The 25,702-nt window shown below is 39.7% G+C and overlaps 1 protein-coding gene across 7 annotated transcripts in view; it reads left to right on the top strand.

Annotated features, from left to right (window-relative positions):
* Positions 1–25,702, top strand: part of STAU2 (staufen double-stranded RNA binding protein 2) — a 305,621-nt gene that overhangs the window by 88,809 nt on the left and 191,110 nt on the right. For all 7 annotated transcript variants that reach the window (XM_055546281.1, XM_055546279.1, XM_055546280.1 and 4 more), the window contains 3 exons: positions 19,008–19,167; positions 20,389–20,496; positions 22,528–22,740. In XM_055546281.1, the coding sequence (XP_055402256.1) occupies positions 19,008–19,167; positions 20,389–20,496; positions 22,528–22,740 (481 nt within the window). The remainder of the gene's footprint in view (positions 1–19,007; positions 19,168–20,388; positions 20,497–22,527; positions 22,741–25,702) is intronic.

Here is a 25,702-nt window from a genome sequence, read left to right as displayed (position 1 = left end):
ACTCCATTATTCTGGCCTGGAGAGTTCCATGGACTGTATAGTCCATGGGGTCGCGAAGAGTCGGACACGACTGAGTGACTTTCACTTTCTCTTTCCCCTTAGAGTCAGGTTTAGGATCCTCTGCTACTGTTTGGACTATATATGTGATTATCTCAGGTGTTATTCTTATGATGGTTTGCTGCTCTTCTCAGTGCAGGTTTCCTGGGAGCTTACTGCTCAATAATTTCCCAGGCTTTTTCTTGGCTTCAGTTATCAGAACCTTGACCCACTTGCTTTCTTTATTTCCTCATTATTTGTTGACATTCTCACAGTCTCTGGTCAAGATGCACTTCTTCAAAGATAAATTAATTACTAGACTCCTACACTGTGGTTGACTGACACGATACAGAATAGTTTATACAGATAGAACATAACCCCAAACATGTAAATAGATGTCCTTGAGACATAAGACAGAATTTTTAAAAGTGTAGTAAAAGTAATGTTCATTACTTTACATTAGATTCATCTGAAGATTTATGTAGTTGATTTTTCCTGGTCTTTGTAATATCCGGACATGTCATTATGCCTTCTGAACACCACCTGATATTTTGATGTGCATCAGCATTCTCAAATGGCTGATGAACCAACTGGTAGTGTTCCTAGGCAGTCACAGAGTGCTGTTCTCCCTGATGTGGTGAGTCCTGACGGGGGCACCACCCAGCACGTGAAGTGAAAGGCTAGAGACCCGCCAGCATCACTGCCTCACCTCCTTCCTGGGCTCCCCTGGCGGACAGAGTTACATGGAGCTGGTGGCAGCGTCCCTGGGTTTGAGGAGCTGGTGGCAAGGCCCTTAGTTTAATTAAGGGGAATAATAAAAAGCATGAGAGATGCTGAAGTATCATAAAAGCACTGTGGAATGTCTAAGAAGGATGATGGGTTAGTTGCCAAGAAAGAGGAGGGCAGACAACCATGATTTCTTACTGTGTTCCAACCCCGAGTGTAACTTGCTGTGGGTTACAGGCGAGTAGAGGACCAAGGTGGTCCTCTAGCCCAGGATTACATGTCTGCAAAACTCATGCTTTATTTCTGCTGCATTATGCTCACTCTTATAAATGTCACCACTTTTGGAATACTAGGAGATCATGGCAGACTGATTCAAGGATAACCTCAAAAGCTGCTTTGCCTACAAAAAAGAATTTGCAGCGCGTGACTGAAGTGTAGTCTCTTATCCATACTGTGATCAGGAATAAACTATCTGAATAATCAGAGGTTGGAACTGTTAATCTTTTATTTTTTTAATTGATTTATTTTTAAACTTTTTAGTTTGTATTGAAGTATAGCTGATTAACAATGTTGTGATAGTTTCAGGTGAGCAGCAAGGGGACTCAGCCATACATATACATGTATCCATTCTCCCCGAAACTCCCCTCCCATCCAGGCTGCCACATACACTGAGCAGAGTTCCCTGTGCTATACAGTAGGTCCTTGTTGATTATCCATTTTAAATGCAGCAGTGTGTACATGTCCACCCCAAACTCCGCAACTGTCCTTTACCCCAGCAACCGTAAGTTTGGAACGGTTAGCCTTTAAAGGTCTAAGTGTTACTCAGCCGGTCGCTTTGTGCAGCGGTCATGCTCAGTATCAGCGCCACAGCTTTCAGTATGACCATCTGATTTGTGGCCATGCCGTGCTTTTTCCTCAAGGTTCATAGCAGAAATGAAGATTTCATGTTTTGCAGGTTAGTGCAGATTCTGAAATAAGGATGTTGTTTTTATTTAATTTATTTTTTATTATTGATGAAAAGCATACCTAGATCATCTGCATCTATTGTGGAAAGGGGTGCATAGACAGTTGCAGTCCACATAGTATTCCCTGGAGAATTTGTGCAGAAAAATTAAAAAATTAATTTAAAATGACTGAAAATTGAATTGCTTAGCATTACCTCAAACTATTTATAGTTAAAAGCTGGCAAATTTTCTAAAAGTCCCAGGTACTCTTCTACTTGAGCACAAGGTGCTTTTCACCCTTTTTATACTGTAAAAGGATCCCAGGTAGTTGAGCATGTCCTTTTTTCCATTTCTTTGAAAAGTAATCTTTGAGTCAGATGATGGTGTTGGCTCCAATGGTCAGTATAATTCCAGTAAGTCATCTGGTATGGATTATAATAAAATGCCAAGTATATTACCAATAACCAGAAGAAATTTCTAAGACCCTTTAATGATTATTATCAATAATCTGAGACTACTTGCATTGCCTGAATCTGACAACATGTCTCCCTGTGGCAATTTTAGGTAATAAGTTATATTTCTACTTTCAGTTTCTATGAAGTCACCCAAAACTCTGCATTTGTTGTTGTTATTTTAATGTACATGCCCTTCTAATGATTGTAGGAATGTGAAACAAAATGGCTATCCATTTGATTAATCTTTATTGCAGGTGAGAGGATAAAATGTATTTTGTAAAATAATTGATTAAATGTACCTATTCTTTGGCATACATCTTTAGATGTTTAATTATAATTTTTATGATGTGTTAGAGCCAACATTTTCCTGTAGAAATACAACTCAAGATTTAATATTGGGCAACAGTGGGAAAATGGGATTCATATGAAAATATTTGCTTTATGTAAACCTTTTTATGAATGCAGCTAATGCATAAGTGAAGTCAAGCTGTAAAAACAATTAGCTGGGAAAATGCCAAATAAATTTTTATATTCCACTGAATATCTGTTAACTACACATTTTTGTTGTTATTAAACTATATGCAAATATACAAGTAGATTCACTTAGATTTAGGTAAAAAAGACAAAAATACTAGAAGTATGCAGTAAGTATAATTACTGTTTGCATCTCCAAACAAAGCACATTAATCTTCCTGCAATGACGCTGATGTAATGTCTCCATGTTACTTTTGGGAGTATTTGAAGTGGGCAAGCGTCCAAAGTTGATAGTTAATTCTGATCAGTAAAGGCACTGGAGTAGATGTCTGGGTTCGACATTGTAACAAAGCAAACAGTTTCTAAAGCTCTTGGAAGATTCCAGTGCAAACAGTCATGAACTTGAATCTTTTGTTCTAGACGTTACAAAATTAATTTATCCGCAAAGCATGTTAGACCCCTTTTAAAATTATAATCTGTAATGTTTATAACATAACATACATCGTTGGGGCTTAAGCTAATGAAGAAACAGAAGTATTTAAAATATTTTCTGGAACTAGTCTCAAGAACTGGAAAGGATTTGAGAGGTTCTCTTCACCAGTGGTTTTCAGAGAACACTCTCAGACAGCCCCCAACCAAAGCTGATTGGTTGATGGAATTGAATAAGAGAATCTTTCAACCCAAAGAAAAAATAAGCCACGTGTTCCATAATTTCCTTAAGCTAAAGGATCTGCTGTTAGACTAGTAGTGTGCAGTATTTAGTAAATACATATTAAAATTTTACAAAAGCTTTTGAAGTGCCAAGTGCACTCGAGGTGCGTGCGTACACACACACACATTTGAAAATTGTTCCTGCATAAATACACAGATGTGCTGTGATATTTCATGAAAATTGCAGTCATTTCCCTCTGGTTTGCCACTTGAATCAGATGAAGAAAGTTGATACAGACGAAATCTTTCATATTACTGATGAGTCTTAGAAAAAGTTCCTCCTCTTAACCCAAAGAGCTTATAGATGAGAGATATATATATATGAGATATGTATTGAGATGGAGCCTCAGTCCGATCGATCTTAATGTAATCTAAAGATCTCTGTTCACTCTGTTAGTGTTTATCTAATTTGATCAATCTTATAAGTGTACTTGATAAATATTTTTAATTATATTTCTTAAAATATTAAGTAATCTTTATTACATTTAAGATAAAAATCTTTTAGCAGATTAAGCAGTAACCTGGAGGGATATGCAGAGTCCTAACTAACGCAGTATGTCTCTAGGTGTGTTTTGTAGAATGCTAGTTCACTAGAAAGGGAGTTTCATTACCAAAAATATTTAGGAAGCACTGTATTGTGTATTTCCCTCTTGAAGACATTACAGTTCAGACAACATAAGGCCTATTAGAAGGCAGGTTCATTAACCTTATATCTATGATAAATAGTTACCTTGAAAATTAATTTTATGTCCAACACAACAAGTTAGGAAAGGAGTAACAGAAGTCTGAGGAAGGAAGATAAATGTATTGATAGATAAATTAGAAAACCGAAGAAAAATAGAAAAAAACATGTATAATCCAACATCTTATTCTTAGAACCAATACAGTATATGGATAGGTGACTTAAGGCAAGCCATTGTGAGGCAAAAGCGCAGATACGCATAACACAGTCTGAGGATGGGAGAACACTACAGACGTAGAACTGAAAACCCTCCTGACGGGCGGTTGTGTGCAACTCAGCGGGAAAGAGTTCAGAACCTACGATCACGGGTGGGCTGCTTTTGTAGGAAAATAGACAATCAAAACTGACCTCAAAAGGAGAAAATAAAGATGCGATGTCGATCCGTGTAAAAGGATAAGTAGTTGAAGAGCTAACTCCCGCCACCTTCCCCCACCACCTTGAAGGAAAGGCACCTGGCCTTGGTGGTTTCACAGAGGGATTTTACTGAACCTGTGAAGAATAACCTTGATGTCTAGCTCAACAATGCAAGTTTGAAACAGCAAAGGACAGAGCTTCAGATCAATATTGTGTGTTAGAGTATCAGTGGAAAAATCTTAATTGAAATATTGGCCAACAATTGTCAGTATGTAGAAGTAAGTACCCTTACTGGGTGGTATTTATTCTTGGAATGTAAAATTGTTTCACTATTAGAAAATATGTTAATAAGATTCACCTTATTAACAGATAATAAGCAAAAATTGTTAATTACACAGATGCTGAAAAGACATTTAAAAACCCATTCTTGACTTAGAAATCATAGTCTCTCTCTCTTTCACACACAACCATCCCATTCCATCTTAACCCAACCCAAAAACCAGCATTATGCTTATAAGGACACGCTAGTCACATTCCCATTAAAATAAGAAACAAGACCATCCGTTATCAGTTCCTCTTCAGTATTCAGTTGGAGGTGAAAGTGAAAGTGTTAGTTGCTTAATTGTGCCTGACTCTTTGCAGCCCCATGAATTGCAGCACACCAGGCCTCCCTGTCCATCACCAACTCCCGGAGTTCACTCAGACTCACGTCCATCGAGTCAGTGATGCCATCCAGCCATCTCATCTTCTGTCGTCCCCTTCTCCTGCCCCCAATCCCTCCCAGCATCAGGGTCTTTTCCAATGAGTCAACTCTTCGCATGAGGTGGCTAAAGTATTGGAGTTTCAGCTTTAGCATCAGTCCTTCCAATGAACACCCAGAACTAATCTCCTTTAGAATGGACTGGTTGGATCTCCTTGCAGTCCACGGGACCCTCAAGAGTCTTCTCCAACACCACAGTTCAAAACCATCAATTCTTCGGCACTCAGCATTCTTCACAGTCCAACTCTCACATCCATACATGACCACTGGAAAAACCATAACCTTGACTAGATGGACCTTTGTTGGCAAATAATGTCTCTGCTTTTTAATATGCTATCTAGGTTGGTCATAACTTCCCTTCCAAGGAGTAAGCGTCTTTTAATTTCATGGCTGCAGTCACCATCTGCAGTGATTTTGGAGCCCAGAAAAATAAAGTCTGCTACTGTTTCCACTGTTTCCCCATCTATTTCCCATGAAGTAATGGGACCAGATGCCATGATCTTAGTTTTCTGCATGTTGAGCTTTAAGCCAACTTTTTCACTCTCCACTTTCACTTTCATCAAGAGGCCTTTTAGTTTCTCTTCACTTTCTGCCATAAGGGTGGTGTCATCTGCATATCTGAGGTTATTGATATTTCTCTCGGCAATCTTGATTCCAGCTTGTGTTTCTTCCAGTCCAGCATTTCTCATGATGTACTCTGCATATAAGTTAAATAAGCAGGGTGATAATATACAGCCTTGACGTATTCCTTTTCCTATTTGGAACCAGTCTCTTGTTCCACGTCCAGTCCTAACTGTTGCTTCCTGACCGGCATATAGGTTTCTCAAGAGGCAGGTCAGGTGATCTGGTATTCCCATCTCTTTCAGAATTTTCCACAGTTTATTGTGATCCACACAGTCAAAGGCTTTGGCATAGTCAGTAAAGCAGAAATAGATGTTTTTCTGGAACTCTCCTGCTTTTTCGATGATCCAGAGGATGTTGGCAATTTGATCTCTGGTTCCTCTGCCTTTTTTAACCAGCTTGAACATCTGGAAGTTCACAGTTCACATATTGCTGAAGCCTGGCTTGGAGAATTTTGAGCATTACTTTACTAGCGTGTGAGATGAGTGCAATTGTGCGGTAGTTTGAGCATTCTTTGGCATTGCCTTTCTTTGGGATTGGAATGAAAACTGACCTTTTCCAGTCCTGTGGCCACTGCTGAGTTTTCCAAATTTGCTGGCATATTGAGTGCTTCACTTTCACAGCATCATCTTTGAGGATTTGAAATAGCTCAACTGGTATTCCATCACCTCCACTAGCTTTGTTCATAGTGATAAAGTTGGAAATATGGACCCATTTAATTTAGGGAAAAATGAAAAGAATATGGAAAGAAGTAGAGAAAGTTAACAGTTTTTTGCACATGTGATTATCTAGAAAATTGCGAGAGAACTAAAATCTTGTTACAGGCAGCAGGAGAATTCAGTAAGAGAGATAGGACAAAGTTAACATTTAGAAATTGAAATCCTTTGCATTCGCAAGCAGGGGACAGGAAGAAAAATAAAAAAAATTAAAAAAAAATCACCAAGGCAGTTTGTTAATGGTGTTGATTACTGGACTCACCTGAAGAGTCTGATTGTCAGTCTTGAATCTGTCTTTTAACTGGTGTTCCTTGACCCCTCCAGGAGAACTCTGATGATTTTTTTCTTTTTAATCTTTTGGCCACACCAGGCAGCATGTGGGATCTTTGTTCCCTGACCAGGGATTGAACTTGTACCCCTGCACTGACAGCTTGGAGTCTTAACCACTGGACCGCCAGGGAAGTCCTGGGCTCTGGTGGTTTTTATGTGGACCTTTGAGGGACTTCCCTGGTGGCTCAGATGGTAAAAGCGTCTGCCTACAATGCGGGAGACCCGGATTTAATCACTGAGTTGGGAAGATCTCCTGGAGAAGGAAATGGCAACCCACCATGGACGGTGGAACCTAGTAGGCTACAGTCCATGGGGTCGCAAAGAGTCGGACACAACTGAGCAACTTCACTTTCACTTCACTTTGAGACACTCTGTCCTGAGAGCCCCAACCCCATTCTTGTACTATCACTCCTCACATGGCTGGCTGTGGTGCCAGTCATTTACCAGTCTCATACAGTGTGCCTCAATGCCCAGAGGGACACAGCAGCAATACACTCTGGCAGGGGAGCTCCCCGCAGCTTGCTCTGCTGGGGACCCTTCTTTCCAGTCACAAGTTCCAGCACTGCATGTCAGCCATCACACGGGAGGCGCGCCTAGCTGCCCCTGATCCATGCCCGCCGTTCAGCGGGGTGGCAGGAAATAGAGGGTGTCCTTTGTTACCTGTGCTTAGGGCACACGTTGCGCAGAGCTCCAGGACAGTTGCAGCCTTTAGTAACCTGCCAGATTCTGCAGGGCTGCATTTCATGGGTGCTTATCACTCTTTTCTTACCATCCTGGTCAGTCACTTAACTCCTGTGCTTCCTAGTGCATCCCTGCTTCAGTGATCACTGATGCTTTACAGAACTTTAACTGGTTAAGTCCAGCTCTTCTGCCTCCGTTTTGGGCTTCCCTGGTGGCTCAGCAGGTAAAGCATCCACCTGCAGTGCAGGAGATGCAAGGGATATGGGTTTGATCCCTGGGTTGAGAAGATCCCCTAGAGGAGGCCATGGCAACCCACTCCAGTATTCTTGCCTGGAGAATCCTAAGGACAGAGGAACTTGGTGGGCTATAGTCCATAGGGTTGCAAATATACCTCAGAAAGTATAACTATGCTGACTGGTCTCATCTTAAAATAATGACCATAGTCTTTAGGTGGGCTTTCATCTCTGCTGCAATTCTGCTGTATCCTGGGCAAATTCAGTCTCACGTGCTCAGAGACGACTTCTCTGGACTATGCCGTGTCCTGCCAACCACTCTCTTCTTGGCTTCTTTGGGCAAACAGCAGTGAGACTTTGCAGTAAGAAGTCAGACCGTGTCACTTCCTTGCTTACCCCTCTCCCCCCGCCCGCATGGCTCCTGTCACACGTGGAGTGAAGGTATGGCTAGTTTCCTACCACTCACCCCTTGACTCACTGCTTCTCAGATACAAGAACACTTGCTCTTTCTCAAAGAATGCCCCCCTCTGTTACCGCCCCAGGGCCTTTGCACTTGCCGTGCTGTTTGCTTGCGACACTTTCTCCTCCTGGCATCTGGATGCCTAGAATTCTTACTCCGTCAATCTCTTTATTCAGGTGTTACCTCCTGAATGAGCCCTTTAACTTTGCTCCCTTCCTCTGCATTACTTTTCTTCCTAGCCCTCTTACCAGTAGATACTGTTTGATTGATTGTCTCCTGAGTCCTGTCCACCATCCCTAGGGACAAAAACAGTTCCTAGCACAAATTAGGTCCTTAATCAATATTTGTTGAGTCAATAATTTGATTTATATACCCCACCTACCCACACCCCTGGCAATCAAACAAGGGCAGGAAGAGGACCAGGTTCCTCATTCCTGAGCATTCAGAAGGGAGGAATGGTTTTATTCTCTCTCCCCTGTGCTCCCCCAGTTTGGCAGGCTAATTTCTGGGAGTCTGCCAAGAATGTAAGTAGGAACAGGTGACATCACCTAGGAAGACTGTCTCGTCTATGAGAAACAGAAGATTGAAGCCTAGGGAGTATGAACATTTTTTTAAATTGTTTTTTATTGAGGTAAAACCCACCATAACATAAAATTCACCATTTTAACCACTTTGTAGAGTTCAGTGCATTGTGAAATACTACATTCACAGTGTTGTGCAGCCATTACCACTATCTAATTCCAGAACATTTCATCACCCCTGTAAGAAACCCCATACTCCTTAGCAGTTACTCCCCACCTTCCTTCTCCCTAGCCCTTGACAACCGCTAATCTCCTTTCTGTCTCGATGGAGTTCCCTGTTGTGGACATTTCATCTGAATGCAGTCATACAATATGTAGAGTTTGTGTCTAGCTTTCATTTAGCTTAATGTTTTCAGAGTCCATCCACATTGTATCATATATCAAGATTTCATTCCCCGGTGGTGTTAGTGGTAAAAGAACCCGCCTGCCAGTACAAGAGATGCAGGAGACATAGGTTCAATCCCTGGGTCGGGAAGCTTCCCTGGAGGAGAGCGTGGCAACCCACTCCAGTATTCTTGCTGGAGAATCCCCATGGACAGAGGAGCCTGGCAGGCTACAGTCCATGGGCTCGTAAAGAGTCAGACACCACTGAAGCAACTTAGCACCCACACGTTCCTTTGTATGGCTGCACAATACTCCATTGTTTGGATATGCTACATTTTGTTTTTTGGTTCATCAGTTGGACAGACCTTTGGGTTATTTCCACTTTGGGGCTGTTACGAATAATGCTGCTATAAACATTTGCATACCCATTTTTGATTCAGCACCTTTAACATTTTCTCTTAGGTTTTATATACCTGGGAGTGAATTGCTGGGTCAAATGGTAATTCTGTGTGTAACTTTTAAGGAATGCAGTGGCTGCACAACTGTTTCCATCCTGGTGGATGTGAAGTGATATGTCCTTGTGGGTTTGATTTGCAGTTCTCTGATGGGAAACTGATGCAGTTCCCTAATGGGACTTTGGAAAAGTCCCTGATGCTGAGAAAGAATGAGGGCAGAAAGAGAAAAGGGCGTCAGAGGATGAGATGGTTGGACGGCATCACTGATGCAATGAACACGAACTTGGGCAAATTCTTGGAGATAATGAGGTGCAGGGAAGCCTGGTGTCTACAGTCCATGGGGTTGCAAAGAGTCATATACGACTTACCGACTGAACAGCAACAATGGGGTTGTTAGCGTTTAAGCATGGGTTCCAACAAGGCGGGTTAAGAGAGGAGACAGAGCCTGAGAAAGGTCACTAGGCTGGTGTCAGCTCCGTCTCCTGAACTTACTGCCCCCAGCTTTCTCTTTGGAACCGATGTGGGCTCTGATCTCTTATATCTAGTTTGACTTAAATTGCCTTGATGTCCTAGGTCTGTCATGACCTCTCCAAAGTTTAGGATTAGTAGCTCTGAAATTTATAGTGCTCATTTATCCATTGCATTCAGAGGCTGCATAATACAGGCATTAAGCTCTTGACTCTAGAGTGAGACTGTGGGTCCTTAGTCACTCAGTCGTATCCAACTCTTTGCCACCCATGGACTGTAGCCCGCCAGGCTGCTCTGTCCATGGAATTCTCCAGGCAAGAATACTGGAGCGGGTTGCCATGCTCTCCTCCAGAGGATCTTCCCGACCCAGAGATCGAACTGGGATCTCCTGCATTGCAGGCGGATTCTTTACCAGGTAGGCTACCAGGAAAGCCCCTGTCTGGGTTTAAATGCTGACTCAAGTGGTATGGCCTTGGGCAAATTAGTTAACATCTTTGTTCATTTCCTCATGTGTGAAGTGATGTTGAGGTCGTTATGGTGACTGAATGAGTTGAGTATGCACACAGCTTGGAATAATGACTGGCACGTAGTGAGTTTTGTGTGTTTGCTGTGATCACAGTGATGGTGGTGATGATGATTCATCTAGATAACCATTTAGGGAAGGGGCAAGAATAGTTTCATGCTGGATCCAAGTTTGGGATTGAGGGTGCTGATTATGTGTTTATAAAGTGGGGCTCTTTGATAACATGCTCTGGTTTCCATAGTCCTGGTCCTGGCATCAGTGACCTGGTACAAATTACTGACTCTTAATGGCTCATATTTTATATTCTACAAGTCATTCCACTAATTCATCAGATTTACATTTTGAACACAGGTTTACCTTTGGACAGTGCCTAGACTTATTTCAGTTCAACATTTTCTTCTGTTTATACACCAGTACAGCTACATTATTTTAAAACATTTGGAATTATGAAAGAAACTATCATTTATAATTCAATCACTTCAAAACATCCCATCCCAGCTTTTAGTGCATATCTTTATTTTTCTTTATGCATTTTAAACATAACATTGGGTTGGCCAAAAAGTTTTGTTCGAGTTTTTCCATAAGATGTAATGGAAAAACCTGAACGAAACTTTTTGGCCAACCTAATAATTTAACAAATAGAATAGAATATTCTAAAAACTCTTTTAAAGCTTATTTTCAGCTGCCCTGTGAATCTTTTCTAATATATGTTCATTTTTGAAATTTCTCAAGACTAAACATTCCCATAAAAGATATATTTTCAAAATTTATAGATGTGAATAGAGAAAGAACTCTCTCCTATCTGGACATTTTATATACATACAAGCTTGAAAATGTGCCAGGGACTATTTTATAGCTTTGTGATAAAGCCTATTATTTTTCTATAGCAAGAAAAAAAATGCTTCGTTGTGCCAAAAAGTGTACAGAGCGTCAGAATAATCAACAGGGCATTTGAATTCTCAGTTTTGCTTTTTAGAGTCCTTTAAACATAAATTCTGCCAACATCTTACAGCTAAGTAAACTGAGATAGAAAGATTAAGTGACATTGCTGTTTTCAGTCCATGTTAGAAGTAAACACAGAAATTCAAGGCCCTTCTTTATTAGATCAGAAGATAACATGTTCATATATTTAAGACATAAACCTGTAGGGGAGATATGAACACTTAAGCTGGGCTGAGATTTATGAATAAGGCTATCAAATAAAATGAGGCAATTATTTTTCAATTTTTAAGAGTTATAATGTTATTTGGACTATATCTTTCTCACCTTGTAAAAATGATACTTAGAAAAGTGGGGCCGTTGGAGAAGAAGGCAGAGAATAATCGGGAGGATTCTGGTTGTTTTAGAAAGATAAATATAAAATGAGTCCACAAAGAGAGCATTAATGAGGTAACTTTAGGGAGGATGGCAAGGATCTATGGTATGGAAAGTCATTATAACTGACAGTGAGATATAAGACTAAGAATATCATGTTCTCACGAGAATATATAAGAATGTAAAACCTTCCCTTTGCTCAGAAACAAAGCAAAACTGTATAAGGAATGTCAAGTACTAATTCAAAAGAACCAAGTACCATTCTTTTCTTTATTGTTGTAGTGACTTGTGAAATGTTGAAGACAGGCCAAATCTAAAGACTTTTGAGATCTAAAGAAAAGGGAAGCTTTTATTTTATTTGAAAGTGTGCTTGTTTGTTTTTTTATAAGACTATTAGCAGACAGAGGACAAAGAGGAATGGGGGGAAAATGTGGTCTTACAAACAGCCTTTATAAAATTTAAGACTGTTAGGCAGGGTGGTACTTGAGCCCATTTTTCTGATCTTTTGCTCCTGTCGGAGGGGAGGGTGTGTGTGTGTGTGTGTGTGTGTGTGTGTGTGTGTGTGTCCATTTTTCTGATCTTTTGCTCCTGGGTGTGTGTGTGTGTCCGTCTGTATGTGTGTCTGTTGGACTCGTTGTGATCCCATGGACTGCAGCCTGCCAGGCTCCTCTGTCCATGGAATTTTCTAGGCAAGAATACTTGAGTGGGTTGCCATTTCCTACTCCAGGGGATCTTCCCCGCCTAGGGACTGAATCCATCTTTGGTGTCACCTGCATTGGCAGGTGGATTCTTTACTACTAGTGCCTGGTAGGTTACCCAGTTGTGCCTATTTTTGTCCCTGCTTGGCCTGACATACCTTAAAAATATAAATCTCATTGTGGAGTTCTGTTTGTTCAGCAGCTTGTCAGTAAAGCACAACTGACATCTGATAGTAGACCTTATTATTAGGTTTAGAAAAAACCCAGTATTATATTCTCTTGCCTGCTAAGGATATAACTAGTATCATAAGTATATGGGAACAAATATAGAAGAAGGTAAGGCAGATTATCAGCAAATGACTTGAGCATCCTATGCTCTGAAGTTAGGAAGACTGAGTTTGACCCCCAGTAACTGTTGGGGAGTTTTGCTACATCTCAAAGTGACCATAAAACCTTCCCTAGTAGCTCAGATGGTAAAGAATCTGCCTGTAATGCAGGAGACCTGGGTTCTATCCCTGGCTCAGGAAGATCCCCTGGGGAAGTAAATGGCAACCCACTCCAGTATTCTTGTCTGGAGAATTCCATGGACAGAGAAGCCTGGTGGGATACAGTCCATGCAGTTGCAAACAGTCGTATGCGACTGAGCAACTAACACACACAAGGTGACCATGGAGACGTCAATCTCACCAAGCTGCCTTTAGGGTTAAACGAGAAAGAGATTCAGGAAACCTAACTGTGGTGATATAAGGAGCGAGTTCAGTCCTTTGCTTGCACGTGGTTTGAAGCAGTCCTCAGGTTGCATCAGCCCTCCTGTAGGCTGCGGGTACTCTCAGACTAGTGTGCACGCTCACCAGGGCAACTTGTGCAAGTGAAGCCTTGTGTTCCATTCTCAGAGATGGATTCAGCGCGTCAGGGTTGGGACACAGGAACTTGCATCTGTAACAAGCACCAAAGATGCTTATGAAAGCAGAATCATGCTTTACAAAACATACTCTGGAAGAAGCGGTGGGTAGAAATCATTTGACCTTGAACGTTTAATAGCCTGGATGGGTGAGTTTTCATGGCTCATCTTTTAACAGTAATCACTATGGGGATTGAAGCATTGATCACAAAATCCTAATTAAGGAACATCATTCAAGAAGAGCAGTGTAAAATGGATAACTAACAAGGTCCTAGTGTAGAGCACATGGAACTCTGCTCAGTATTATGTGGCAGCCTGGATGGGATGGGATGAGGGAGAAGATACATGTGTGTGTACGGCCGAGTCCCTTCACTGTTCACCTGAGAGTAGCACAGCATTGTTAACCAGCTGTGCCCCACTACAAACTAAAAAGTTTTCATAAAAATAAAACCAAACTGATGAATATTAAAAGAGAAAAGAGGAGAATAAGATTAGGTAAGTATATATGTACTAATTTGTAGAAATACATGCATCACTTATTATACACATTTTACCAAAAATAAAATAGAAATACATAAAAATAGAAAAAGGAACTCCATTAAATGGACCATCAGTTCAGTTCAGTTCAGTTCAGTTGCTCAGTCATGTCCGACTCTTTGCGACCCCATGAATCGCAGCACGCCAGGCCTCCCTGTCCATCACCAACTCCCGGAGTTCACTCAGACTCACGTCCATCGAGTCGGTGATGCCATCCAGCCATCTCATCCTCTGTCCATACCAGCTTTTAAAGTTAAATACCTGACTTTTTTTTTATTAACCACGGGAAATGAATATTTAGAGACCAGGACCTAACATACAAAAGGATTTCTTCATCTTCTCTCTTATAATTCAATCTGGGAGCCATTAATGAGAGTGCTCTGGTTAATCGTAATAGTCATGATGGTATGAGGAGATGTGATATATAAGGTATTCAAACCACGTGGGGTAAATTATTAAGAATCATTGTTAAGTAAGAGGATGGAATGAAACTGGAATGAAACAAGTCAGTCGTCAGGTCTTGGTATTTCCTGCTGTTAGTGCTAGAGCATTTTACTTTTTACGTTAAAAATACAACATAGTTTTCCCTCTGATATTTATGTGATACTAGATATATACACACACACACACACACACACACATACATACACACATATACACACACGTATCCACATCACACACATACACGTACATAGAGCCATTTTTGAGGGCCCAAAAGGAAGAGGCCCCAAGGGCTCTTTAGTGTGCAATTAATAATTTGGTCAGAAAATCAGCAGATTGTTTCAGTATGGTTATGTGTTATGACATCATATTCCAGTAAAGTTATAATGAACAGAAATTTTGTTTGTCTCTGTGGCAAACCAAAATGAGTTTTGTAATTGTCAGCAGGCCTTAGTGATTAGAGTGGCGCCCGCTCCCTCCGCTGTAGTTAAAGATCTGTTAGCATTCCAGCCGGGGACCTCTGTTTTCAGAAGTGTATAATTAATTGTAAACATTTGCTCTATGGTGAAAGCTTGCCACATAAGATCTCAGTCCAGGAGTAAATTTCTGATTTCAGGTTGTCTGTTTTCAAGTTTTATAGTGGAACCAGTTAGAAATATGCATAAAGTTCTGTGAAGATAGGAAAACTGAATTTTGTGAGAAGGAAGATAACCTGCATTCATGATATTAGTCTGTCAAAATTTCTGCATTAAAGGGATCTAAGGTAAAATAGGTATTAGGAAATTATATAATTCAATACATCATTAGTTTTTGCAATCAAAGAGCAAAAAGAATTGTGGCTTTAATGCTTTGTAGTCTCTGCATGTTAAGAATATCTTTTACTATAAGTGATTTTTCTTCCTTTAACTTTTTTATATTTAGCAATTAAAAATGAGAACATATGACATATAATGAAAACACATTTAACATATTTTATCTTAATAGAAAACTGTGGGCCAAGAAAATTGACTTTAAAAATGTAAAACAGTGCCTTTTTTTTCATACTCACCCTGGATTTCTCTGCTACATTTGACATTGTTGATTATCTCTTCCTCTGACATTGTGTTGTAATTTCTTTTCTAACTCTGACCCTCTTTCATCTCCTTCACTGCCGTCTATTATTTCCCCTGCCTTTTGATCATGGGTATTCATCAGATCCCAGCCTTAGGCTCTTTTTTTCTTCTTTTTTTTTTGGTGCTTTTACACTTACCCTTTCCAGGTGCTTATCCACTCAACATGGTTTCAATTATTACCTCCCAAATCTCATCTTCAGTACTGATGTACATTTCTAGTCCTTCACCTTCAGTAAACCTTCACTGATGAGTCCCATCTGCCTGTGAATTCTTATACAATGGGCTGTGTGCAATTTATCTCAGGTTGACTATAGAGGTCTGCCACTTGGACACCAATAATCGTCTAAACCTTAGTGGTAACTTGATTGGCTTTTCTTTGCTTAAAAAGAGACATTTTCCAGCACTGGAGTGATTTTTAACTTATTTTTCAGTGTTTCAGTGATAAATTCAGCATTCCATCAACATTGATTCTGTTAGTTTTGCTCAGTTGCCCAATTCAGCGGTCATAGTTCTGTCTTCATTTCACTTGACTTGTAAAGTAGCATTTGATAGGACTGACTCTTCCCTCCTCCTGGACATTCTTGTCCCCATTTGCCTTTTAGGAAGGATATTCTGCTTGCTTGGTTTTCCTCCTATCACTCCCTCCCACAGAGTTCTGACTGTCTTGTGGCTTTAAATTTCATATATATATATATATATATATATATATATATAGTGGAGAAAGCAATGGCACCCCACTCCAGTACTCTTGCCTGGCAAATCCCATGGACGGAGGAGCCTGGTAGGCTGCAGTCCATGGGGTTGCTAGGAGTTGGACACGGCTGAGCGGCTTCACTTTCACTTTTCACTTTCATGCATTGGAGAAGGAAATGGCAACCCACTCCAGTGTTCTTGCCTGAAGAATCCCAGGGACGGGAGAGCCTGGTGGGCTGCCATCTATGGGGTCGCACAGAGTCGGACACAACTGAAGCGACTTAGCAGCAGCAGCATATATGCTGCATTGATGATTCCCAAATTTTATCTCCACCTTGGACCTCTTTCCTGAAATCCAGACTTATTAGATCTGACTGTCTAACATCTTCATTTGGATGTCTAAAAGACTGAATAACTCATCTCCAAACCAGAGCTGCTGGTATTCATCCCCAACAAACCCATTCTTTTTGCAGTTTTCACCAACTTAATGTGTGGGCACTCCATCTTCCAGTTGCTCATGTCAGAAATTCTGGTGTCTTCCTTGACTCCTGTCTCATATTTCATAGCCAGTGCTTCAGTAAACCCATCTTCTCTACGTTTGAAATTCGTCCAGAATCCAAGTACTTCCCATTACTTCCCTTGCTGTCACCCTAGTTCAGGCCCCCGTATTATTGCAATAGCTTCTTTACAGATATCCTGTGTCTGCCATCATTCCCCTACAGTCTGTTTTCAACATAATAGTCAGATGATCTTTCCAAGGTCTAAGTCAGATTATGTCACTTCTCTCCTTAAAGCCTTCTGGAGGCTGGCCATTTCACTCAGGGTAGAAGTCAGATCCTTGCAGTGATTTCTAAGGAAGGCCCTGTGGCATCTGGGCACCGGTTCCAGCTCGTAGCCTACCTTCCTTTACACCCTCAGCTCTCACCGGGTGGGAATCCTCTGAATTGCTTCAACGTTGCTGACGCTCGGCGGCCTCGGAGCCTTTGCGCTTGGTGTTTTCAGTGCCGTGTATGCCCTGGTCCGGATATCTGTATGTTTCCTTCACTTGCTCAAGCTCTTGTCGCAATTGTCACCTTGTCAGTGAGACACTCACTGATCACTCTCTCTGCCCCTCTTTCCTCACACCTCAGCCCAATCAAGGGAAGAAGAAACAACAAGAATTTCATATTTTACTTTTATTGGGACTCCAGGCAACAAATATGAATGACTTCAAAAGAGTAGTTGGCAAAAAAGGAGAAAGCCGCTGAAGGTACAGACGACACCGGAAGACCATATTGCAATCAGATCTACAGCTCTTGGATAATTGCTTGATTCTCTCCAGAGACTTTCACTATTTCATTCACTGCCATTACCAGTGAATGAATTAAATCACTGCTTTTGTTCAGATGGTGTCACTAGTGTTTCTTTTGTAATCTTAATATATGCAATTTTTAAAAAGTTCACTTTTGAACCTTTCCTTCTTTTTCTGTTTAAAATGTATATGGAACTTCCATGATGATCCACTGGCTAAGACTCCATTCTCCCAATGCAGGGGGCCCGGCTTTCATCTCTGGTCAGGGAACTAGATCCGTGTGCCTCAACTAAGAGCTGGCACAGCCAAACAAATAAACATTAAAAAGCAACATGTATTTCTAACATCCTAGATATTCTGCCTATTTATTTTATTTATTGTCTGTCTTCTCCACTGTAAGGTATGTTTTTGTTTGCTGTGATATTCCCTCATCATAAGAAGGTGCCCCATAAATAATTGTTAAATTAATAGATTATATTGCAAAGCCTCTTAATTTCTTTTGTTTGTCCTTTCTTCTTACAACGCCCTTACAATCTCCCCTCATGTTGGCATCATTGCAGCTTTCTAATTATGCTTCCTCTCAGTCTCATTAAACACAAACCTGCTAAAAGTGTTCACCTTGAATACATTTTATTATGGTTCTTTCTGCTTTAGAATTGGCTGAAACTCCCCATTCTTTCTTATGTTGAATCTGCTCTCCTTAGTACTTTGCAAAGTACTTATTACTTTTCAGTAGTGGTTCCATCTCTCTGCCCTTCCCACGTCTAATCATGGTTACCTTCTGCTAAAAGCATGGCAGTCTGCATATTCACCTGGATGGTCTCGCCTGTTTCTGTCTCTGTGACGGGTCCCCATCCTTCAGCCCCAGACCATGTGGCTCACTTCCATCAAAATGTAACTGAAAACTTGTTGCCAGGAAGTCTTCTGTGATATAATGAAATAATTTTTACAGTATTATGTTTAATGTTTTCCAAAATACATTTTTCATGGAGATCAGCATACATGCTTTATTATCAATATATATGCTGACTCACATTTTATCTTTTATAAGTACATTTGTGAGGTAAAACTTTATTGAGGTTCACAGGAGGTTATAATGGATCTGGGCTTCCCAGGTGGCACTAGTGGTAAAAAAAAACCTACCTGCCGATGCAGGGGACAGAAGAGACTTGGGCCTGATCCCTGGGAAGCTCCCCTGCAGGAGGGCACTCCAGTTTTCTTGCCTGGAGAATCCCCATGGACAGAGGAGCCCGGCAGGCTACAGTCCATGGGGTCACAAAAGTCGGACACGACTGGAGTGCCTTAGCACGCACACACACAGTGGATCATACCTGCTTATTAATATTTTAAACAAAACAAATTTTACTAATGATTACAGAGGGATTTTTATTGAACTTATATTAACATTTTTATTTTCTTACTTTAGGTATCATTGCCCAGTGCCCAAGATCTTTTATGTTCAGCTGACTGTAGGAAATAATGAATTTTTTGGGGAAGGGAAGACTCGACAAGCCGCTAGACACAATGCCGCGATGAAAGCCCTTCAGGCACTGCAGAATGAACCTATTCCAGAAAAATCAGCTCAGGTGGGTCCCTGCGGTGTGTGGCAGCCTATCTCTAATAGCCGCCCAGGGAGATTACTGAGAAGACAAAGAAATGCTCCTTTACGAATAGAGGATGTCTCTGCTAGTAGAAGGGAACCCTGGATCGGCTGTGGCGGCGCCTCAGCGCACCTGTGTGCTCGGTTAGACTCTTGTGTCTTGTTGGGATGGCCTTGCCTTTGAGCATTTTGGCTCAGCCTAGGGAGTCCACTTCCCAGGCAAGTCAGGATTTGGGAAGGTGAGCAAGGATGAGAAATAATGTTCATTTACTTTGCATTGAGTGCTGTGTTTTATTGAGCATGAATTACATTGTGTTAATTCACCTAGAATCAAGGAGTTTCAAGTGGAGGAGATATTTATGGATTTTTTTAGTCCTACTTTATTTTACCAGTGAGGTTATTCAAAGCAGATATTCAGTAATTTCACTCATTCCCATGGTTTCAGCTGCTTTCTCTGTTGACTTCAAAATGGTATCTTTAGTTCAGGAGTGTCTAATAAGTCCCCTTCTTATTGAGTTCTCCACTTTGTTATTTGAAGCTAGAGGTCCAGCCTTTAGTTTGCCTTTCCTCAAGCCTGTTGTCCCTCCCCCTTTGAGATTTATCTTAGTTAATGGCAGACTTAGTATTTTTGTCCTTGTGCACTCTCATCATGACTCTTACGTTTGCTTCTCAGTCTTTCCACTAAGTCCTAAGCTTCTTGACAGCAAGAATACTGTCTCTTGATCTCTTTAAGGCTTACATGGTGTTCAGCATGTGTAGGGCTCCAGAAGTAAGTGTTAAATAGGTGCAGAGCCAGACGCAGAGCTCCAGCATCCTGGTTTGCATCCTATACTCTTTCTGCAACTTAGTCTTCATAGAAGATTAAATATCACACACTTGTGGAGATTCTGTGTGTGTGTATGTGAGAGAGAGAGCGATGGAGGTCTGTAAAGAAAACTAGGTCTGGGGATATCTACATCAGATTAGTGTTTGAGTAAAAGGTTTCCACACTCAGCATTTATCCTTCTACTCTGAGGGAAAAAAACTTAAAACCAAATCACAAGAAGCCTCTCAGCAAAGCCCTTGACTGCGGTGGTTCCATGGGAATCCACAGGATCCAGTCTCTCGTTTCCTGTGATGTGTAAGATAGGTTCTCTTGATTGTTCAGTACATGTAAAGTTTGTTACAAAGTGAAGATTCAATGTCGTCCTATTTTTTTGTGATTTAGAATTGCGAATCAGGAAAAGAAATGGATGATGACAAAGATGCAAATAAGTCTGAGATCAGCTTAGTGTTTGAAATTGCTCTGAAGAGAAATATGCCCGTCAGTTTTGAGGTATGTGTTCAGCAGCCATCTCCCATTTTTTTCCCTCCTTGCTCCTCATTGTTTTAAACAAACAAACAAAACAAATTTGACAAATAAAATTTTAGCATCCTGAAAGAATTAATGTGCTCCCTTCTGTTTGAGCTGTCTATCATGGCCCTAAGAAAACAGAGCTTACAATATCATGGAGTCCTCTTGATCTCTTTGGCTTTTCTGTATTCAGCCATTTGTTTCATCATAAAATTTATTTTCCAAATTTAAGATAATTTATAGTAACCTATATGATTTGGCATTTTGACAAGGTCACATTGAAAATATTCGATATATAATTAATATTTAGTCACATGTATATATTAATATTTAATTTCTTTTAAATTTATGGAGGCCAAAATATAAATTTAATCTTTTAACTTTACATTTAACCTTTACTGATGTCACTAAGACATAATTAAGCAGTTCTCTAGTTTAAAACTGGATAAATATGTCATAAAATATTTGTAAAATTATGTGGCATTTAAAAAAGAAAAAATATTAAATTGTTATAATACCTCCTTTATTAAGAGATCACTAATTTTGCAACTCAAGTATTTAGGAAATAGGCAAAACCCAGGAATAAGCTGAAACAGTTGAGGAATATTTTCCTTCAAATTATGTTCTGTTCACCTGTTGGAAAGCTCTCACGCTTTACTCACTGGCAGGATCTACTCACCTCAACTGAGAGCCTGTTTTCTTTCTTAAACATAATTCTATTACAAGTTGTGTTACCTGATTTCTCGGCCCATAGCAGATTAAAGGCAGCAGAATGAAGAAGGCAGGAAGAGAATGTACCTGAGGGCCTATTGGTCCCAGCGAGAAATGATAGGGAAAATCTGGAAAACCTATTAAAAGTAACTGCATTTACTTGAAAGTCTTTGGAAGATGGGGCCTTTTAAATGCTAGATGAACAGGAACAGTTTTAAAAATGTTAGATGTCCCTAGAGGCCTTAGATGTCCTTAGTGTAGAATATTTCATGTTTATAATGGTGATCTAATGTGAGCAGTAACAGGTTGAATATTTAGTCACTAAAATATATATGTATATTTTTTTAATTGAGAAAGATGTCCATCAAAGTGGTTAAACAGTTTTGGTGTTTCAATCTGTAAGCTTAAATTACTTGAAAAGTATGCTTATCATAAATTCCTTTATCCTCAATAGTACTGGATTATTGAGATACTGTATCTTTTCTTTATTGGTATCCAATATTAGAAGATAAAATTTTAATATAATGGTCAATGGTAAAGTATTTAAATAGGGTATTTTTTTTAATAGGTCAGGCTTTTTGACAGACGTAATGAAGTTTTGAGCACTTGGGTCTTAAAAGGCATTTTGCTTCCCAAAATTGGCATAGTTTAAAAAGAGCGTGTTAAATACAGGATTTAGGAACATTCATAGCTGACAATTCATAATCCATTACTCTAGAAAGCTAGGTATTTTTATGGCAAATCTGCTTACCTATTTAAGACCATGTCACAGGGAGTAAATATTCCTTATTGTAAAACAACCTTTGAGGTCTCCATCAAAAATAGGTGATTTTTCATCTATCACCTGTTTGTGAGAGGCTTCCACATGCAAGATGCTTCATAAGTTATAGAACTCCAGTGAGACATACTCCTTATACTCCAGTAACTTATTTGCACAGAGGAGAAAGTTAGATATGTATGCAGTAATGGTATGTTTTATGATCTTAATTTTCTGTCCCATAAGAAACAGGGCAACCATAATTAGAATTGCCTTTTTTAAACTAGTAAAACACAATTTTGACCATGACTTGAATATGTTTATTTACATTTCTGTTTTTTCCAATGTAATTCATTAAGCATCATAAGTATAAATGAAGAGTCTCTGTATAATGAGTTCATAATAGCTTTATTGAAGAAATCCATAATTTTGGTATAATTCCTAATAATTTCAATTTTGATTTTTTATATGAACATTAAGAAAGATTCATGCCATAAAAACCCATCTTAAGTCCCTGTATTGAATCTTTTACCTATGTTTAATAGGTTATTAAAGAAAGTGGACCACCACACATGAAAAGCTTTGTGACTCGGGTGTCAGTGGGAGAGTTCTCTGCTGAAGGAGAGGGAAATAGCAAAAAACTCTCCAAGAAGCGCGCTGCAACCACTGTGCTACAGGAGCTTAAGAAACTTCCACCTCTGCCTGTGGTTGAAAAGCCAAAACTATTTTTTAAAAAACGCCCTAAAACAATAGTAAAGGTAAGTATATGCTTGTGAATGTTATACTATATATATATAATATACATATATATTTATTATAGTGCATGCATGCTAAGTCGCTTCAGTTGTATCTGACTCTTTGCAACCCTATGGACCGTAGCCTGCCAGGCTCCTTGGTCCATGGGATTCTCCAGGCAAGAATAATCGAGTGGATTTCCATGCTCTCCTCCCGGGGATCTTCCCCTGGTAACTCTAGCTAAAAGTTTTTCCATAGGGCAGACACCTAAGCCTGTGGGTTATAAGCAGAATCAGGGTTGGACATGTGTCTGTAAGTGAATAGTAATTCTGTTTTGCTTTTAGACACTTGTATACTTGGGTTCATTCATTAAATAATAATACCTTGCATATTTATAGTTTTTTTATGGTTTAAAAAATACTTTCTCAGTTATAAGCACCTTTGGTAAAATTCTCATCACAATGAAGGCAGATGTTGCCCCTCATTTTACAAACAAGTTTTTATGAAACACGTTCAAAGAATTTGCTTGCTTGTGTTCACCAATCACATGTGGCAGCCTGAACTACTGATCCATAATCCAGCGTTCTTTGTGCAGTCCACACTGCTGTGTGGTAACTTCCCAAGATTTTAGGACATGGTGATAGGATGCAGAGTAATAATTGTAAGAGTAACACTCACACTGATGATAGCAGCTGCAGCAGCAGACAGCAAAGGTAAAGCACTTGGTGTGCCAGATGGGGCTCCGGTGCTTCATGTGCGGTATCACGTTTAATCCACAGAGCAGCCCTCGGGCTTCCCTGTTAGCTCCGTCGGTAAAGAATTCTGCAATGCGGGAGACCTGGTTTGATCTCGGGGTTGGGAAGATCCCCTGGAGGAGGGCATGGCAACCCACTCCAGTGTTCTTGTCTGGAGAGTCCCCATGGACAGAGGAGCTTGGCGGGCTATAGTCCATGGGGTCACAGAGTCGGACACGACTGAGCGACTGAGCACACCTGGGGGTCATGGGATGGCTTGGTTTCTGTTCTCTCAGGTGTGAGTACCTTTTCAGAAAAATGTAGAGCCACACGGCTTTTCAGGAGGTTGTGATTCTCTTTTATGGAATCAGATTTTGCGTACATTAATCAAAAAAAAAATTAAGGCATAGTTCAGAGGAATGAGATGAATAATAATTGAATTATTGTTACATGTTACTCAAGATGATACATAGAATGCATTAGTTATTATTATTAAATATGTATTAACAGTAGAAATAGTAAGTACTCAATAAATATTTGTTGCTTGTTGTTTAGTCAGTAAGCTATGTCCGACTCTTTGTGACCTCATGGACTGTAGCCTGCCAGGCTCCTCTGTCCATGGGATTTCCTGGGCAAGAATACTAGAGTGGGTTGCCATTTCCTCCTCCAGGCCACCTTCCTGACCTAGGCCCAGACTCCTGCTTGGCTGGTGGATTCTTTACCACAGAGCCATCTGGGAAACCCATTCAATAAATACTATCTTTTGTTATTTTGTATCTCATTCTGTCTGTTCATATTTTATATGTATATGAATGTATCCGTGGTCTGTTTTCCTAAATTCTTTTGTATATAAAATCTACATAAAACTTCTCCATAGTGGAAGAACAGTGCTCTACATTACTGCAAAATTAGTCACATTAACTTGTACCTAATCTATTAAACTAACTCTAATCTCAAATTAAGAATAACCAGCCTTTAGTCTAAAAAAAGATCTATCATTTTTATAGTAGACTATAAATATAACTCCTGTTACTTTTAACTATAGCCATTAAAAGCAAGAATATTGTTGAAATATTATTTCCAAAAGAGGGGAGAAACATTTTGAACTTTAAAAATGATTTTTTGCTACTACCTCTATTATATATGCATTTATTATTTTTTTTATTTTATTTTATTTTTAAACTTTACATAATTGTATTAGTTTTGCCAAATATCAAAATGCATCCGCCACAGGTATACATGTGTTCCCCATCCTGAACCATTTAATTGCAGAACTTTCTTCTTGTCCACCATTCAGATCTCAGCTTACACTTGACTTCCTCAGGGAAGCCTTCTCTAGTTCTCCCTGACTCCCACATTCATTTAGCCCCCTGCATTTTTCCTCACATACATCACACTTGGAATTACTTGTATTATATCTGTCTTATGTTAAAGTCTATAGATATTCTCTGAAATGTAAGGTTATTTTGAGAAAGCAACACGGATACAATGAGTTGAAATTTAGGTTAATTTTGAGTATGATCAGACCTTATAATGGGCCAGTAAGAGGATCACCTTGAATAGTATCTTGGTTTTCAACATTTTAGTCACTTCCTTAAATGTCTTTTATATCTAGGTTCTACCATTCCTTATTATTAATGCAATAGAAACAGAGAAGATATCTGTTGATGACTTACCTTGATTTTGTTTAGAATAATGAAGCTATCACATTGTCTCCTTTGAACCTCCTAATCACTCTGAGATGTAGATATTGTCCTCATTTTAAAGATGAGGTTCTAAATGTTTAAGAAACTTCCCTCAGATCACAGAGCAGAGTCAGGTTTCGAGTCCAGTCACATCTGATGCCAGTGCCAGTTTCAAACTGGTTGGTTGTGAACTCCTTTTGGATTTTAATTTACTCTACAGAGTTACCTTGTTAAAATGTAAGACTACCTGATGGTGTCTTTGAATTTATATTCTCAATTTTAATGTAATTCTCTTCTACAAGGTAAGACCTCAGAGAAGGTTTTCTGCTGTTGGAGATAAAAGTTTTCTGGATAAGATTATCCTTACCGATTTGTTGTTGTTATTATTATTATTACTGCTGAATGTGATTTTGGCGTTGTATCTAAGAAATCGTTACCTAACCAAACCATAAAAATTTCTTCTGTATTTTCTTTATGTTTTAGACATTATATTTAAGCCTATGAGCCATTTTAAGTTAATTTTTCGGTGATGTGTGGATTGAAATTTATTTCTACACATGAATATC

This window comes from Bubalus kerabau, chromosome 14 (assembly GCF_029407905.1).
Source record: "Bubalus kerabau isolate K-KA32 ecotype Philippines breed swamp buffalo chromosome 14, PCC_UOA_SB_1v2, whole genome shotgun sequence".
In the NCBI taxonomy this organism is placed as follows: domain Eukaryota; kingdom Metazoa; phylum Chordata; class Mammalia; order Artiodactyla; family Bovidae; genus Bubalus; species Bubalus kerabau.
This window is presented reverse-complemented; position numbering and strand designations above follow the sequence as displayed.